The sequence below is a fragment of the Cydia fagiglandana genome, chromosome 10 (assembly GCF_963556715.1).
Source record: "Cydia fagiglandana chromosome 10, ilCydFagi1.1, whole genome shotgun sequence".
NCBI lineage: Eukaryota > Metazoa > Arthropoda > Insecta > Lepidoptera > Tortricidae > Cydia > Cydia fagiglandana.
The window spans coordinates 6,669,792-6,688,349 of NC_085941.1; the positions used below are offsets into that span (position 1 = coordinate 6,669,792).

Sequence of the window (18,558 nt, forward strand, 5' to 3'; positions counted from 1 at the left end):
CTTAAATAACCACCCCTTAATACCCTTAAATTTATGAATAATAAACCTAAAGATGTAACTCGGAAATATTTGAAAGGAGAGTCAAAAACAATAATTAATATATAATCTAACATTAAGTGTATATCATTAGATAAATTATTTGGATGTTTATATTTCTATTTATGACATTCGCTACCTTATGTTCTCAAGTAATATATAATATGTACTTGTTTTTTACTCCGTCACCATAATTACCATTGCATTCTCATACTTATGTTACCTAATGTAATCAATAGTAAGTTAAACCATAATGTGAATTCCTTTGCAACAAGTATCAAAACCGCCCGGTCGTTTCATAAACTATCAACTAGAAAATAAGGCTTCGGGTGAAAATATAACCTGTATGTAATAATCGAAGTAGTTGCGCCGCCGATGGCACCGCGACCGCACGGGTAGGCGGTTTGATTCTCGGTTAATGTGTTTTTATATTAGGTAAAAAAATATGAGTGAGAATGTATAATTGGATCTAATTGAGGTAAAAAGGGTTTTTAAACTAAAATTTTTTTAATGACTTTGGTTTGGAAAACAAAGTGTGAGTTATATGTATATGCATAATACCATTGATATTGTTTACTGACAAATTCAAAGTACATACTTTCACATTTATAAAATACTAACTTTTGTCCGCGGTTTCGTCTGCGTGGAATGATAATGATGATTAAATTCAATCTAAATTAGTTTAGCGGTTTAAGCGTAAAGAGGTACTAACATATAGAGTTCCTTTCGCATTTACAATGGGTCTCTATGTTTTCCTATAAAGTTTTAAGTCATAATGTCGTAATGTTTTGTTTGTTCGCATTTTCGTTAGTCATAATTTGGATTTTCTCAAAAACACGTAACTTTTCAAGATTGCTATAAAACAAACCTAACCTAACCTATCTATAAGATAAGCTTACGAAAAATTTTGAAAAGTTTAACGGTTTCAGCATTATGGCTTTCAATCAGTAAGCATGTAAAACAAAGACATCCGACATATTATTATAATATTAGTAGGGATTCTTTGTTAGTTCCTACTGCCGTATTCGAACTTCAAGATATTCACAAGAGACGACACGTACTAGATCCATTCTAGATACGTTATAGTTTAGATATCTTTTGCAGTGCAATTCGGGCAACCAATGTCACTTTTACGTTAGATAGAGAAAGATATCTATTAGATGTGAATTGGATCTCTAAGTCATCTCCTGTGGAAATCGTTCAAGAGTATATCCAGAATCGCGCAAATGTCAATTTTGACAGGTTAGATCTTAAACATAGGTATCGTTATCGTATCTTGGTGATGTCTATTTCAAAATCCGAATCGGGCCCCTTGTCAGGAACTAAAAACTTGAAACAAAGTGCTACGACGGCTACGGTGTAGCGCTACGACGTTAGCTTAGCAGGTAATGAGTTTAATCTACGCGATGCCAATTAGTTATTCTGTGACGGATCTATCTCGCGGGCGAGATCCTGTCGCGACCTTCCTGTACTAGCTAGGCCATAGCATACGTCCTTACTCTCAAAAAAGTTGTATTAAGCCCATCAACGTGCACACTAGCGCCACTGCTAAATATTATTTAAATTTAACGACAAGTATTTGAAAAAGAGGGCTAGGTATTTATAAAGTTTTTATGTTGCCGGATTCGTCGATCTAGGAACTCAAAACAAAAACGGCCGTTTTAAATTTGGACGCATAGATTGACGAATCCAGCAACATAAAAACTAGTCTGGTGTATTCAAAAGGTACTTAAATACACAATACAGAAAAATTACACAAAAAGATAACAAAAAACTAGCTATATTTAATATTTAAAATGTATTCTTGGAAAGTAGTTAAATACGAAGGCACGTTTCTGAGCATTTCTTGATTACAAAATATTTTTTTTATCATGGGTCTGATTTGATTGACTCTAACTAAATTCATTAATCCTGTTCAACATAAAATATATCTTAGCAAACGTTGTGCTTTGTCGGCGAACAGTATTCATAATAATTGTGACTCAAAATGTTCGCATGTCATGCCGAATATTCGGTATTCGGCCGAAGAGCGGCCGAATATTCGGTATTCGGTATTCGGCCAATTCACTATTTGGGCATCTCTAGGTAATAGCAGTGGCGCTACGGGTGGCGGTGACGGGTCACTTACGTATTGACACTCCTCGGTACGGAGTGAAACATGTCGAGCGTTTTCTACTTAAAATACGTGAGTGACCGGCCATTTTTAATATATTCACACAAATATCAGCAAGCACAGCAGCTGTTATGGATTGGTCGCCACATGCGAATATCTGTGGGAACCGCCACTTGGTGAAAGGAAGGTCGGGGCATTAGTCGCCAAGGGGTTAAATGTTTAGCGTGATGACATATCAAGGTCAAGAAAATATGTTTTTTTATGCGATTTTTATACAGGCTTTGAACACTCGGTGAACATGTCAGCCTCATGGGTGCTTTCATAGTTCCCTACTAATTGTTACTACTCAAATTTTTTCACTGTGCTATAGATTCAATTCTTCATTTAAATACCATAAAACGAATTAAGTTATTGAGTCGCTTTAATAAGGAAATAAGTCGAAAACAAATGCCCTCTGACATGCCAGAAGCTGTCAACCCATAGTCTAATAAAACATGGTCTTCTCTTCCCGGAGTGACTCAAGCCTACGTCACAATAACATGGCCGCTATATATAGCGCTATCGCATATTATCATATAGCGCTGTCGCATGATGACGTAGCCTTGTGTCAGTCAGGTGACCTAGAAAAGACGGGAAGAGGGTACCAGGCGGAGTATATTATTATACCATGTGTCAACCGTTTGGCGCAAAAAAGCGGAAAAACTAAGTACCTAAATAGGGTATTTGACTACTGTTACCTACCTATTAGTCAAATCGGTTTCTTTTTTCGAACTACCAAAACGATTTTGCTACTATGGAATTTATATGTAATACTAGCATGTGACGTCACAATCAAATTACCTTTATAGTTTTATACTGGTTTTACAATAGAAAATGTGTCTATAAATAACTGCTATCTACGTTGCTATATTAATCTTCTGGTGCTTTATTTCATGCATGGTGTAAAATAATTTATTTTCATCATCATCATCATCATCTCAGCCTTTGGAGGAGTGAATGCCATAATCGCCACGCTTGGCAGGCGGGTTGGCGATCGCAGTCGAGTACACCGAATTTGAGGGACGCTGCTGCCCGTGCACCGGTGGTCTTAGACGTGGTTTAAGGACATACCCGGGTCCGTTTTATTTTAAATACAGTCAAATACGCTATTAGGTACGTAAACAAAATATCGTCATTTCATAGAACGAAACAATGTGTCGTGACGACATACAATATTTCAAAGCAAAGTCATAAAGCCATAATAGCACCCACTATCAGATATGGACGAGTCATTACGTGATTTTTAATATCATTACTTTGACCCACTGCGAGTAATTATCGAAATAGGTTAGGAACAATGTTTTTTCCATGAATATGAAATGAAAGTTTTCAGAATTACTTTACTAAAACGGCTTCCAATGGATAGAATAGGTACAGTCAAGGAATTTAAATTCCGACCCATTTCGTACTTTGTCACAGTGACAATCAATATGAAAGCCGCTAGAGACCTCATACGGTTGTCACTGTGACAAAGTACGAAATGGGTCGGAATTTAAATTCCTTGACTGTACTTGATTGGTTGAAGTTACTTGGGCTCCATTCTCGAACTTTGAACCATTGACGACGATTAGATATTTAATAGGTATCTAGATAGGTATATTTTTATTAGATATTTAATAAGCATATCATTAAAAATATTTAGCAGATACGAGTAGATACTAGGTATAGTACAATAAGGAATTGAGGAAATTTAATACAATGGAACCTAAGGCTTTCATAGCGGTAACACCTTTAGATTCTGACACCAATAACATTTTTGTGAGATTAAATAATTTAAACATGGTTTTTATTTTTTTAAACTCTGTGTTACGTTTGTAAGTATTTACATGTGTTTTTTTTTCTACGAAAATAAATAGATAGTACCTTAATTAATACCACAAAACGTAGTTAAGCTCGAAATATAACAAAAAACATATTTTAAAGGTGATAAGGGGCTATTCATAAATTACGTCATTTCAATTTAGGGGGAGGGGGGTCTGGGCATCGGATGACGGTAGCATGAAGTAGGAGGAAATGGGGTCCTTTGAAACATGATTTTTGGATGATTATAGGGGGGGGGGTAAAAAAATCGTCAAAAATCGATGACGTAATTTATGGACAGCCCCTAAGAATTTGAGACGTTTAGTTTACCTCACGGGCTATACATATAAAGAAGGGTTCCACATCATTGTTCTAAATAGCAAAATAATTTGCTAGGTCTCAGTTTTTGATGACGCTAGAGATAAACAGTCGGATTACATTTTTGTTATCAAGATCTCAATCCTACATTGAATCCCCAAAACCCAAACCTTGACCTCCTAAGTCCCTGCGTACAATTTTTTGTACATATTCCAAAATCTATTTTGAACTTTTATAGTATTACTAAGGGTTCCAATTTCAAAAACAAAACAATTGCTTCTGGGTGTCAGGAGGATAAAGATATTCAGCATGGCGGTCTGCAGCAGCCGTTCTCTAGATTTAAATTGCTAAGTGCGCCATTTTTGCCGTCGCCAATAAACAAGGGAAATGCAATCAATGGCCGTTTTCCGATATATTTCCCGATTCAATTTATTCGAGGGAGAAACGAGCAAAATAATATTGTATCTTCAGTGGTTTTCTTTGATGTTAACGTTATCGTTTGATGTGAGTTTTGATTATTTTGGTTAGTTTCTTTGTGAAGTTGTATAGGTTTGGTCGAATAGTAAGCGGTAGGCAATATAAACAAAATTGTTAGGACTTTACGTTTGATAGGTGCACTTATGTATGCTTCACATAACTGTCATTAGATACGGTTTTCAGAAATTTAACATTAGGTATTGTATAATTAACTCATTGTTTGATAGTCATACAGTCAAAGCAAAGGTGTATTAATTGGACAACTAATTCATTTTTATAAATCATTTATTTACATACAATATATATACATTGGTACAACTAAACGAAATTAATAACTAATTCATTGATTTTTGACGATTCAATTTTTACATCAGATTTGATAATATTTGGAGGATAGATAGTATGCGTCCTACAAAAAACTATGGTAGGCAGGTAAATATTTTTAGAACTCAAAGAAAAAATACATACTTACTTTCTTTTTTTGTCTTCAGGAACTCTTCAAACTCACTAAAGTTTATCAAAAAAAGTAAAAAAAAAAGTTTAAAAAGTTTAGTTGTTTGTTTAAAGTTTATTTAAGTTTAGTTTAGTTATCAAAGTCCGACGAGAAAGATATCGTTAAAAAATACTGTACTATTTATGATCGGTAGGTTATATAATTTAAAAATCTCGTATACTCGAGGCAGAAACAGAAATGCTTTACCTCCTTGAAATAAGTGAAGGACTAAAAGGGTAAATTGCGGCAAGGTACAGCTGTCGCACCTTGTACCCTTTTAAAAAATTATCCCTTACGAAATAAGAAACGCAAAAAGAGGTCAACTGCCAAAAACCCAAATTTCGCTACGTTTCGAAATCCGCCTGACCCAGAACCGAATAGGATAATGATAAATGTAGGGCCTCTATCACCTGTTGTTACCCGAGGAAGTGACTCGTCGGAATAACACTCCCCCTTCTAATGGATTGGACTCGAAACGGGGTTATGAGGTTTAGGCGGTGTCCTGATTCTGAGGTGTCGGTTTTCACTTGTTACTTGAGTTTGATGTATTGATGGCCAATGGGGCATCTATAAAGTTCATATTTGGAACGCTTTGTTGAACGTTTCTATGTAGATTGGGTTAAATGTGTGCTGTGTGTTAGACTCATAATTAGATATTGCTATTAGCTGAATCATTTGCGTTTCAATCAGCAACACACAAATGCGAAATTAAAATGAACGTGCCTATTTAATGAATTTATACAGTTTGGTAATAATACTGAAAACGAATTACGAAACTATTTCGGTGTCCGTCGTTCCCGTTTGAAACCTCTTGTCATTGTCAATTACTAACTAATACCGAATCGTATATTACGGAATTAAACAGTAGATAAATTTATTTGATGGATAAACAAGAATAATCATAATAATACAATAATAAAAATTAAGTTAAAACTAGAAATAAAATAAGTAATGCAATTGTTTCTCATTCAATTGAAATATTTAGAAAGAGATAGTTTGAAAATATACCTACCTCCTCACCCTTAAATATTGTATTTTTTTATGTAAGTAGTTATGTGATTTTTTCAGCTCTATTTTCTAGTATTTCAACATAACCAACACCTTCACACCTTTATCAATTAGAAACAATTCAAAACTTTTTAGTGCTTATCTAACCAAACGAATAGCTGGACAATACAGTGAGTGTTTACAGTGATACATTTGAAAAAAAAAACTTAAAAGTGACAACCTCGTTATATTATGTGACACCACCATGGGCTGCGGATCGTCCGGCAACGTGATGCCAGTTGAGGGCGCCAATGGCACCGCGAATGGCAACGGCAAGGCGAATGGTGCCAATGGGCACCACGACGATGGCTTGCCGACGGTGGTTCTGCCAGAAACGCCGGTTAAACCGAAACCTCGTGAGTATTGCGTGATTATATTTTAAATTAATACTTGTTTATGTTGTGGGTCGTATGCCTGTCGTTCTAAGAATGCAATTTTGGCAATGCTATAGAGTATAGACGCCTAAGTTGGCAGGCTATAAATATTACTTTGCTTTGCGAAATAATATTTCGCGGATTTGCATAGTAATATTTTTGATTTAAAACTCTAGGTCCCAAATATGGCCACCAAGTTCAAAATTTCATTTAATCGTGTTCATCCATCTTTGGGTTCCCAAATTTATAAATAGTAGTGAATATCAACTCAATTGGTCCAGTAGTCTCGGAGCAAATTGACTGTGAAGAAATTTGAAGTGTAAGCGCCTGGCAAATGTATAAGAGCAACTGGCCTATAAGCGTTTGAGATTTCTATTCAATTTTGATAATAAATTATCAGACGAATTCAAGGGAAGCCTGTGAAAGGTGTAACTTGACAGACGTCTTTGAGTAACCACAGTTACAGATGTAGTGCATTAAGACGAAACAGGAGCTGAGTTTTAAATATTTTAGGCAAATATACCCGTCTCGCTAACACTAGAAGCGGCTCCTAAAACTAGTGCGATAAAGACAAGGCGAAAAATCCTGCGAAAGAATCTCAAAAATCGAGGTTTCATACTCGACTATTTCCTCCTCCAAAACTTAACCAATCGTAACCAAATTTGGAAATCCCAATGATTATGAAATTATCTGTGTCGGACCGTATTGCTTTTTTGCCTAATTGATATCAGTTTTGAATACTACGCCTCTTATTGCGGCATAGTCAATGATAGACTGGTCATATTTTTCATCAAAACGATTTCGACTGGCAAAGCATATTACTTTTTGGCAACCGGGTTTTTTAACCTAATTAGACCCCGCTAAATCCGAATTTGCCGGTTGCTCGATCGAAATCTTGACCGGAAGTGAGATATTTGACATTAAAGGTCCCTTTTTTTAGTTTTTCGTAAATAACTCTTAAACGGAGGCGCATAGCAAAAAATGTTCTATTACATAAGTAATCTGCATAAAATTGCCTACAAGAAAGATTCAGTACAATTTTTCGCTAGGATCAATATTCAAAGAGATATTAACGCGGGAAATTTAATTATAATCACTTCGAAGGTCCCTTTTTTTAGTTTTTTGTAAATAACTCATAAACGGCGGCCAATATCAAAAAATGTTGTTAAACGATAATAATCTACACAAAAATTTTAACAAAACAGATTCAGTACACTTTTCGCAGGGATCAATATTTAAAAAGATAATAAAAAGGGAAAGTTCTAGTATAATGAATTCTAAGTTTCCTTGTTTTTATTTATTCGTTAATAATTTGAAAAGTATGACTCATAGCAAAAAAAATCTTATATCTAAATAATAAACATAAAATTTCCTACAAGAGACATGCAGAACACTTTTCGCTAGGATCAATATTTAAAAAGACAAAGCAGCGGGTAAGTTAATTATAAATAATTTTAAAGTCCCTTTTTAGTTATTTGTAAATAACTCGTGAACGGTGTCCCATAACAAAATAGGTTTTTAAGAATAAATAATCTACATAAAATTTCCTCCAAAAAACATTTTGAACACTTTTCTCTAGGATCAATATTTAAAGCGATATTAATGGAAGAAAGTTAATTACAATCAGTTCACAGGTCACTTGTTATTAGTTTTTCGTAAATAACTCGTAAACGGTGGCCCTTTGCAAAATAATATTCTACATAAATATTAAACATAAAATTGTCCACAAAAAAGGTTCTCTACACTTTTTCGCTACGATCAATATTTAAAGAGGTATTAAAGGGGGTAAGTTCAATAATCAATAATAATTAATTTCCAAGTCCCTATTTTTAGGTTTTCGTAAATGACTCGTAAACGGATAAATGGGGGGGGGGGGGAATGGTCGTTGTTTGGCTATGGGGGGGGGGGGGGCTTTATCTCCGAAACTACTGGGTTTACCTATAGATGTCAGGAAAACCTATAAGAAATATGCAGTCAAGCGCGAGTCACACATTACTTAGTTTTTGAACCGACCCCTACGGGTTTTTAATGGCAATTCACTCGCGTTTCACATATAAAAAATACGTTGTTGAAATTTGGGTAATGTACGGAACCCTTGCAACGCGAGTCCGACTCGCGCTTGGCCGGTTTTTTTCCTTTTGAGGTACGGAACCCTAAAAACTAAAAAGAAGAGACATTTGAATTGATCGTAATGAACTTTCTTTCTTTAATATCGTTTCAAATATTTATCCCAGAGAAAAGTGTTCATTATGTTTTTTTTCATAGGAAATTTTATGCCGATTTTTTATTTACAAGAACATAAAGGACTTATTTTGCTATGAGCCTTATTTTACGAGTCATTTACGAAAACCTAAAAATGTGGACCTGGAAATTGATTATAATTAACTTACACCCTTTAACCCTTTAACCGCCAGAGTCTGATATATAAGACATTATATATCCAGCTCATTTCGCCACAGTCTGATAAATAAGACAAAGATCTGATTTGGTTTTTACAGCACATTTATAACTCCCGTAACTATGCCAACCTTACTCTGCGTGGTACAATTACTGTCGGTGGCGACACGAGCACGCTCGATCAAAAATTGCTGGCGGTTAAAAGGTTAATACCTCTTTAAATATTGATCGTAGCGAAAAAGTGTACAGAACCTTTTTTGTGGACAATTTTATGTTTCATATTTATGTAGAATATTATTTTGCAAAGGGCCACCGTTTACGAGTTATTTACGAAAAAGTAATAACAAGTGACCTGTGAACTGATTGTAATTAACTTTCTTCCATTAATATCGCTTTAAATATTGATCCTAGAGAAAAGTGTTCATAATGTTTTTTGGAGGAAATTTTATGTAGATAATTTATTCTTAAAAACCTATTTTGTTATGGGACACCGTTCACGAGTTATTTACAAATAACTAAAAAGGGACTTTAAAATTATTTATAATTAACTTACCCGCTGCTTTGTCTTTTTAAATATTGATCCTAGCGGAAAGTGTTCTACATGTCTCTTGTAGGAAATTTTATGTTTATTATTTAGGTATAAGATTTTTTTTGCTATGAGTCATACTTTTCAAATTATTAACGAATAAATAAAAACAAGGAAACTTAGAATTCATTATACTAGAACTTTCCCCTCTTTATTACTTTTTAAATATTGATCCCTGCGAAAAGTGTACTGAATCTGTTTTGTTAAAAATTTTATGTAGATTATTATCGTTTAACAACATTTTTTGATATTGGCCGCCGTTTATGAATTATTTACGAAAAACTAAAAAAAGGGACCTTCGAAGTGATTATAATTAAATTTCCCGCGTTAATATCTCTTTGAATATTGATCCTAACGAAAAATTGTACTGAATCTTTCTTGTAGGCAATTTTATGCAGATTACTTATGTAATAGAACATTTTTTGCTATGCGCCTCCGTTTAAGAGTTATTTACGAAAAACTAAAAAAAGGGATCTTTAATGTCAAATATCTCACTTCCGGTCAAGATTTCGATCGAGCAACCGGCAAATTCGGATTCAGCGGGGTCTAATTAGGATAAAAAACCCGGTTGCCAAAAAGTAATATGATTTGCCAGTCGAATCAAGAAGGAGAGCGATTTTGAATTTTTATGTCTAGTCTATGAGGCCATTTTGGCCATTTTTGAAGGGCTCTAGCGCCTAAAAAAACAAATATATCAAAAAAAGCAAAACTGTCTGACACATATATTGACAATATTAATCTGTGTTGAAAAAAATCATTGCTCTAGCATCAAAACCCACGGAGGAAACAGTCGAGTACGTTTGTATGGAGAAATGACCACTCCTGTTGGATCTTAATTATTTTCCATCGTATTTTCACGGAAACGTATGAACGTGTCTTGCTATTTCAGTCAGTCTCGGTACGAAAAGTACTGGGGTTGACTGAAGTAGCATGACAAATACGAACGTTTCCGAGAAAATACGATGGAAAACAATAATGCACTACATCTGTATTCTTTGAGCGTTTCCTGATTGATTGTGTTTATAATTAGGTATTTTAAATTAGACTCCTTGCTGAATAAACATTGATTTGGGAGTAAGTTTACACTTGTTATTATTACTATACTTGGTCAAGCAGATCTTGTCAGTAGAAAAACGCGGCAAATTTGTAAAATGTAGGCGCGAATGGATATCGTCTCATAGAAAATTTGAATTTCGCGCCTTTTTTACTGACAATATTTGCTTGACCATCTATAGTAAGTCATGCACATTCGGTAGGTAGTACCTGATGAGGTAGGTAAACCTATTAGGGACCTAATGTACCTATATTATTATTATTCTCGCTCATTGTTTTCTTAATTACATTACGTAACCATTAAAATGCATCACTAAATGTATGTATGTATGTATCGTATTTGAATCGCATTTAATTTTATTCGTTCAATATTAAGCCCCTTACTAATCAACCAGTATTTTAAGAGCATACCGGTGTCCGTAAGTAAAACTAATTACTTCTCTTGTTTTATATTTCTCTTCGTCACGACTCTATTTCAATGGAAGCACTCTATTTTTCGGTGTCATAAATAATCTGACATTTTATAACACAATCAATTAATACATACCTAAATGTTTGATGCACCGATTCGAGTTTACACAAAAATTGCGACACTAACTACATAAAATAAAATAAAAAACCGGACAAGTATGAGTCGGACTCGCCCACCGAGGGTTCTGTACAAATGTAACAATTTTTTTTATACTTGTAGTGTAAGATGATATTACTTGTCAAATTTCATAGTTCTGGGACTTCTAGGTCGACAGCAAGTAATTATAAATTTTGATTCCCCTGAGAGTGCCGAAATATAAGTTTTTTTCGGCATAAACGTCCGTATCTTTCTTTTACGTCAACTTAGAAGTTTGATTTATTCACAGCTTTAAGGAGCTGTAGACTCAAGTATATGGTTTTAATTTCAACTCCATACTTCCACGCGTTCCTGAGATTAAGGGTTTTGACAAACAGACGGACGGACGGTTGGACAACAAAGTAATCCTATAAGGGTTCCGTTTTTTCCTTTTAATGTACGGACTCCTAAAAATGGCAACAATAATGGTAATTGTGTTAAAATACAATAAAAGACAATCAACTTGTTTTGCATAATTTATCCTCCTAAGGCCCAAGGTCTTACCTAAAGTACTTATTCAGTTCGATGAAATTTAAATCATATTCAATTAGAACAGAGTTTCATTTGTTTTGTTTCATTCAATTTTCTAAAAACTAAAATTAACCGTATTCCCTACACTATAGGTTCAAATTTCAGTGGCAAATTCTGGATTTTTCATTTGTATGGCTGGGCCTTAATAGCGTCCTCAATTTACAACGTTTGCGGTAACGTTGCGGTACGAAAAGCACTTGAAACGAAACCTTAGTCATAATTAATCACTTTGTATTTTTTATTTCTAATCGTTTAAGCTCATAACGCTTATTTAAAAATGTACTTAAATACCTCAGTATCTATTTTACGGCGAAGCTTTTTTTTATTTTATATTACATTTTGTACGTTTTCGTAACATTCTTTAGGAAAAAACAATGTTACTTTAACTAGAATATATTTATTAGATATCCTTTAGAAAATATTTTAATATGTGTTTAGGTAGCTGTTTTTATGGTGTCTGTTTCTGTTTATTATGTTAAATACTCTTATGTAGATAAATACTTAATAATAATATATTCTTTATTGGCACTGTTTTGATAAATATTATAAGTGTAATAATTTGCACTAAGAACGCACTTTGATCCTTAATATAGAATCTCATATTTTAATTGTATAGTGCCGTCTGTGTTGTTTATTTTGTTGTTAAACCATTCAAGCAATGAGCAATAAAAAACAAAAGAAAATTATCCACCCAAAAGTGAAATGAATCCATACTGCGAGTGGGGTTGTTTCAACAACTGAACAGACACTATCGAACTCAATCAAAAACCTCACTGAAACAGTTGCAAACTACAGAGTTCTAAATTCGAATTCAAATTCAAATTCAATTTCTTTAATGTCAAAATAACACATGTCAAAAAAAATCACAATAGAACTACAAAATATACAACTAACACTAAACTAATAGAACTTTAAAATTCACTGCGCTAAAAGGCCCCTATAGAGTCGCTCGCGTAAATCCTTTCAACTCTAATCGCGGTGCATTTTTTATTTCCAATCGACTAAGTACCGCTATTGAGGCAGCGCTTGAGAGAAAATCTAAGTAGTTAATTTTTCATTGTCAAAGAATACCGGCTAATGTAATTCTGGACACTTTAATTAGAAAACTTTGTTAAGTATTTCAACTTTTACCTACAGTCCAGCATTTTAAGTTCTGGGTTAAGTCGCAATTGTATGAGAAGGGATCCCTTATATTATATATTTTTTATAATGATCGTGATGTTATAATAATTAACTCTGACGGTTATGAGTTCGAATTGTCATACATGTCATAGCTCAGTTAATATAACTTAGTATTTTTCTTCGGATTCTCTCAGATAGATTTATCATCAGATCGTGTTGTGCTCTAAATGTTTCTATATTTTAATTCGGAACATTTAATCCCCTAAAAAAATATATGTTTCCAATATGATCACATTCTTCGTATTGTTTTCCAGCAATTGCCTTCGAAATCCCATTGGAAGAGTTCGATGCACATCAACGGACAGAGACACCTCCACCGCACCTTCAACGCCTGCTGCAGCCGCCGCAGCAAGAGATTAGCCTGCCTGACATAGAGGAAAAACTGGCCGAAGCCGAACAGAGGAGACAACAGGTGAGGAGTTAAACAATGCTTGAGTTTATTTTGTAAGAAGAGATCGTTGAACAATCGCAAACTTACTTGCAACACCTACTGCATCCGCCGCAGCAAGAGATTAGCCTGCCCAACATAGAGGAAAAACTGGCCGAAGCTGAGCAGAGGAGATAACAGGTGAGGAGTTAAGCAATGCTTGAGTTTATTTTGTAAGAAGAGTTCGTTGAACAATCACAATCACATCCGCACAAACTTATCTGCAGCGCCTGCTGCAGCCGCTGCAGCAAGACTGCATAGAGGAAAAGCTGGCCGAAGCTGAGCAGAGGAGACAACAGGTGAGGAGTTAAGCAATGCTTGAGTTTATTTTGTAAGAAGAGATCATTGAACAATCGCAAACTTACCTGCAACACCTACTGCATCCGTTGCAGCAAGAGATTAGCCTGCCTGACATAGAGGAGAAACTGGCCGAAGCCGAACAGAGGAGACAACAGGTGAGGAGTTAAGCAATGCTTTAGTTTATTTTGTAAGAGGAGTTCGTAGAACAATCACAAACTTACCTGCAACGCCTGCTGCAGCCACCGCAGCAAAAATGGAAACCTGACATAAATGGAAAACTGGCTGAAGCCGAACAGAGAAGGCAAGAGGTAAAAAGAGTAAATACGTGTTTAAGTTTTCTCATCAACACAATATTCATCTTCGTCGAACTTACATTATGTGCCTTAGCCATTGTAGCAATAGCTCAGTCCATTTGACATAAGTAGAGGGCAAACTGGCCGATGCCGAACAGAGAAGGTAAGGTTACAATTGTTAGATTAGTTAAATGTGTATCAACGCACAATTGTCTTTACATACACCGCCTGCTTCAGCCGCCACAGCAACAGATCAGTCTGCCTGGCATGGAAGGCAAACTGGCCGAAGCCGAACAGTGAAGACAATAGATGAAAAAAGTTTATAGTTCCACGTACGCTAAAGCACACCTTTGCCTCACTTCAAACGCTAAAATTCCTGCAGTAAAACATCAGTCTGCCTGACAAACTGGCCAAAGCCGAACAGAGAAGGCAGCATGCAGGTAAGAAAAAATTTAAGTTCGACCTACGTCAAAGTACACCTATGCCTCACCTTTAACGCTAATTAAAATTCCTACAGTAAAACACCAGTCTGCCTGGTAAACTGGCCAAAGCCAAACAGTATGGAAGGAGGCGAAGAGGTGTGGAATTTGATTTTTTTCTGTTTCTTAGTTTGGTAATTCATTTTGACATTTGGATCAAGTGACTGAATCGAGGAGAAGTTAAATGACGTCCTTTTAAATTACGATGTTGTTGCCACCTTCATGTAAATAAAAATTGCTTTTAATCATTCTTTAGCTAAGGTTTCCCTAATAATTAAAGAAACGAATTTAACCTTGACTAATATTAAATGAGTATACTAAAATAAATATACAGGTACCTTATGTACGTTACAGATTTTGCAACAAAGGGCGGCATCTGCGCAAAAGAAGGCACAGAGAATGACCAGGTGTTTCCAACAAATGGATGGACTCGACTCGGAACATGTAAGTTAACATAGGCCTTAAAAATTTCATAAATATCTTACACTTACACTTTATTGTTAAAAAAACTGGTTGCCTTTTGCAATGAGAGAAAATCAAAAATAGTGAAATACTACCTATATACAAACAACTAGTCAAAAGTGCACACAGCTAATTAGGTTTTTAATAACGCAGTTTCGGAGTTGTTCAGTACCCGTACTATCATAGACAATGTCAAAACTGGCATATACACTAACGTCTACGTAATTTACTCGCATATCAAAATGAAATTAAATTGATACATCGTTTCGAATTTGGTACATCGTTTGCCAAATTAAAACGGTAGATAGGTTGAGTCATTTGCTATCTTCCCAGACCTAGAAATTTTTAATTTTACGCACCTTTTTTTCTGCTCTATGCCATTTTTTCCTAAAATTTCTAATTTTTACTTGCGCAGCAGTAAAAATACCATGGCCTATTTTTTTTTCTAGACATGAGTAGATAGCAAATGACTCAACTTATCTGCTGTTTTCATTTGGCAAACGATGTAGGTACCAAACATGTAGGGTATATCATTTTCGTAATTTATTCTCAATAGCGAAACTGGTGGTAGCCACACAGATACTATGCCACAGCCACAAATTTACACTTACTGTTTTATACTGATCATGATTGTATGATTACCTATTTGACTAATTCTAAAACGAATAATAAATGTATATTTTCAGGAAATGATGGATTCCGTCAAACATGCCCCGAAGCCGTTGACCATCCCACCCGATCCAGGGCTGGTTGAAGATAAAAATATATCATAATTAATTATAAGACATCGTATAATTATATTAATTGTATTTAATTATAGGTTTAATGTTATCCAATCAAACATTTTTGGTTTACGCAATATGAAATCGTTTATGGTTTGAAAAAGGTGAACGTTTTAGGTACTTTATAAATAATAAAAATCTGAATATTTACAAAATCACTTTTAAATAGTATGATATGGTACCTAGCCTACTTATTTAATACTTAACTGACTGTTCGTATTACTTATATCTCATCATGGTTAAATAAGATTTTCGAATAGTTTAACTATACTTTTGGAGAGTCTATCATCCGCTGTGTACTTGCACATTCTTAAAATTGAGAAAGCCTTATCTATTTACACTTACCTACACAGAGATAACTTATGCAAAAACCTTGTCAAGAGAGATATATATAAACGTCGACTTCATATTTATTATGACTTGGAGCAAACATGTCCCACAGTTATAGTCCGTTTTTTTAAGAAGAAAGAACTTCGTTTTAGAAAGAACTTCGCAGAAGTAAGCTTGTGGTTCCAAATCCGGCACTTTTAGCGGTAATAATTTGAAGTAAATTATATGTATTGACCATGCTACATTAGATAATTCAATAATTATTAACAAATAACGAGCCTGATAAAAACTGCACGCTTGCTTCTGTGGAGTTCTTTCTAATGCTAAAATAAACGAACTATAGGCGAAATCTTTCCCCAATTTCTCTACAGATCTCGAACTTCTTAGTGATAGTGTGGCTACTCCTTCATGAAATCCAGTTTATCCCGCCATTGCCGGTTGGGTATCATTATCTGAGGCAATGCAGTCGCGGTTGGGCTGGTCAGGCAAATCTCTCCAGTCCGTTATTTTTTTTTAAGAATATGAATAAGAATAATTTATTGATAATAATTGGGAACACAGTACATGCACAGGAGATGTCTGGTAAGCCCCAAACTAGACTGAGCCTGTGTCTTGGGGCTTAACAAAAACAGTATGTACTTAACAGTTGGATAAATTAAATCTACATAACTCAAAAATTATGTGAAATGTATGTGTGAGTGTGTGTGTGTGTTCGTGGCTTTCCTTCTCCAACTTGTCACGTATCCTGTCCTGGTGTATGCTATCCAACCAGATTGGGCCTGCCTTTACCTCTTCGGCTCTCCGGTCGGCCTTCTAGAAGGTGTTTGGGTAGGCACTCTATCCTCGTCCATTCGTAACACATACCCTGCCCATCGCAGGCGTCTGATTTTTATGGCCAGTTGTGTAATGAAAAAGAAAGCGTTAAAAATTAAAAGAGAAACATTTGAATACAGGAAAGCCCGCGGCATAAAATTGGATTAATTAATTAACATTTTTACAAATCTCAGCGCTCGACGCTCTGAGATGAATATTTCCTAAATAACTTATTATAACACGCTCATTTTTATTAAACGGTTTTATTTAGCTTGACCCCGTATCTTCTTTGTATATATCTACATATATATATATATGTGCTTCAAATCTTGCAATCGATTTTTCGACCACTTCTACTCAACCGATTTCGATGAAATTTGGCATCCGTATCAAGTCCCGGTGACAATGACTTTTTATAATATTTTCAACCCTGGACCTTAAACCCTGATGCTGCAGAAACACTGCTTACCATAACCGAGAGTATTACAGACTTGCTAGTTTAACTATATTATTGTTGCTATGAAACAAATCCTTAGTGACTTATTACTGACTTCCAACTCTTCAGTTCTGATGCTGCACGGTTACTGCCTGCCTTAACCACCAGGATTGATACAGTTCTGATACTAGAATAGGATTTTAAGTATTAGGCAGGGGCACTTGCATTTAATAATGGCCTCCAACTCCTCGATCGTGATGATGCAACATTACTGCCTGCCATAACCGACAGGTTGGAGAATGTGTCAATTTTAAAGTAGTGCTCTATGTTTTAGGAAGAGGCATTTACGTTTAATATTGTCCTCCCAAGTCATCAGTTCTGATGCTGCAGGGTTACTGCCTGCCTTAACCACCAAGATTAATAAAGTTCTGATTTCATAGTAGGATTTAAAGTATTGGACAGGGGCACTTGCATTTAATAATGACCTCCAACTCCTGGATCGTGATGATGCAAGGTTACTGCCTGCCATAACCGACAGGTTGGCGAATGTGTCAATTTTAAAGTAGTGCTCATTGTTTTGGGTAGAGGCATTTGCGCTACATATTGTCCTCCCAACTCATCAGTTCTGTCTGATGCTGCAGCCTGCAGGGTTACTGCCTGCCTTAACCACCAAGATTAATACATTTCTGACTTAAAAGTAGGATTTGAAGTATTAGGCAGTAGGGGCATTAGCATTTAAAAATGACCTCCAACTCCTCAGTCCTGATGATGCAAGGTGTGGCCTGCCCACACTATAGGTATAGCTTGGAAAATATGCGAAGTCCCAAGTAGGTAATCATTTTAGTATGAGGGCGCTTCGAGCCTTCCACCTTACGCGGTGCTCGGCTTTTGGTCTTCGCATTTAGACATGAGCACTAACCTGCCGGACGCTTCGGGCCTTCGGCCCTACGCGGTGCTCGGCCTTCGGCCTTCGCAATTAAGACACTTAACCATTGTTCTCTGTTCGAACCTGCCGGACGTTTCGGGCCTACGGCCCTACGCGGAGCTCGGCCTTCGGCCTTCGCAATTAAAACACTTAACCATTGTTCTCTGTTTAAGCACTAACCTGCCTGGAGCTTCGGGCCTACGTACGGCCCTACGCGGAGCTCGGCCTTCGGCCTTCGCAATTAAGACACTGGAACCA

The 18,558-nt window shown here is 35.7% G+C and overlaps 1 protein-coding gene across 4 annotated transcripts; it reads left to right on the forward strand.

The window, feature by feature from the left end:
* The first annotated feature begins 408 nt into the window (after positions 1-408).
* LOC134668140 (uncharacterized) lies at positions 409-17,185 on the forward strand. 4 transcript variants are annotated; one of them, XM_063525652.1, is made up of 6 exons: positions 409-514; positions 6,345-6,679; positions 11,138-11,152; positions 13,308-13,465; positions 14,907-14,996; positions 15,701-17,185. In XM_063525652.1, the coding sequence occupies exons 2-6, from the start codon at positions 6,529-6,531 to the stop codon at positions 15,785-15,787; spliced, it is 501 nt and encodes a 166-aa protein (XP_063381722.1). In that variant the 5' UTR covers positions 409-514; positions 6,345-6,528; the 3' UTR covers positions 15,788-17,185. The 4 variants fall into 4 exon arrangements, with proteins under 4 accessions (XP_063381722.1, XP_063381724.1, XP_063381723.1 ...); XM_063525654.1 differs by having other exon boundaries at positions 414-514; positions 6,328-6,679; XM_063525653.1 differs by having other exon boundaries at positions 414-514; positions 6,358-6,679.
* Positions 17,186-18,558: the final 1,373 nt, after the last annotated feature.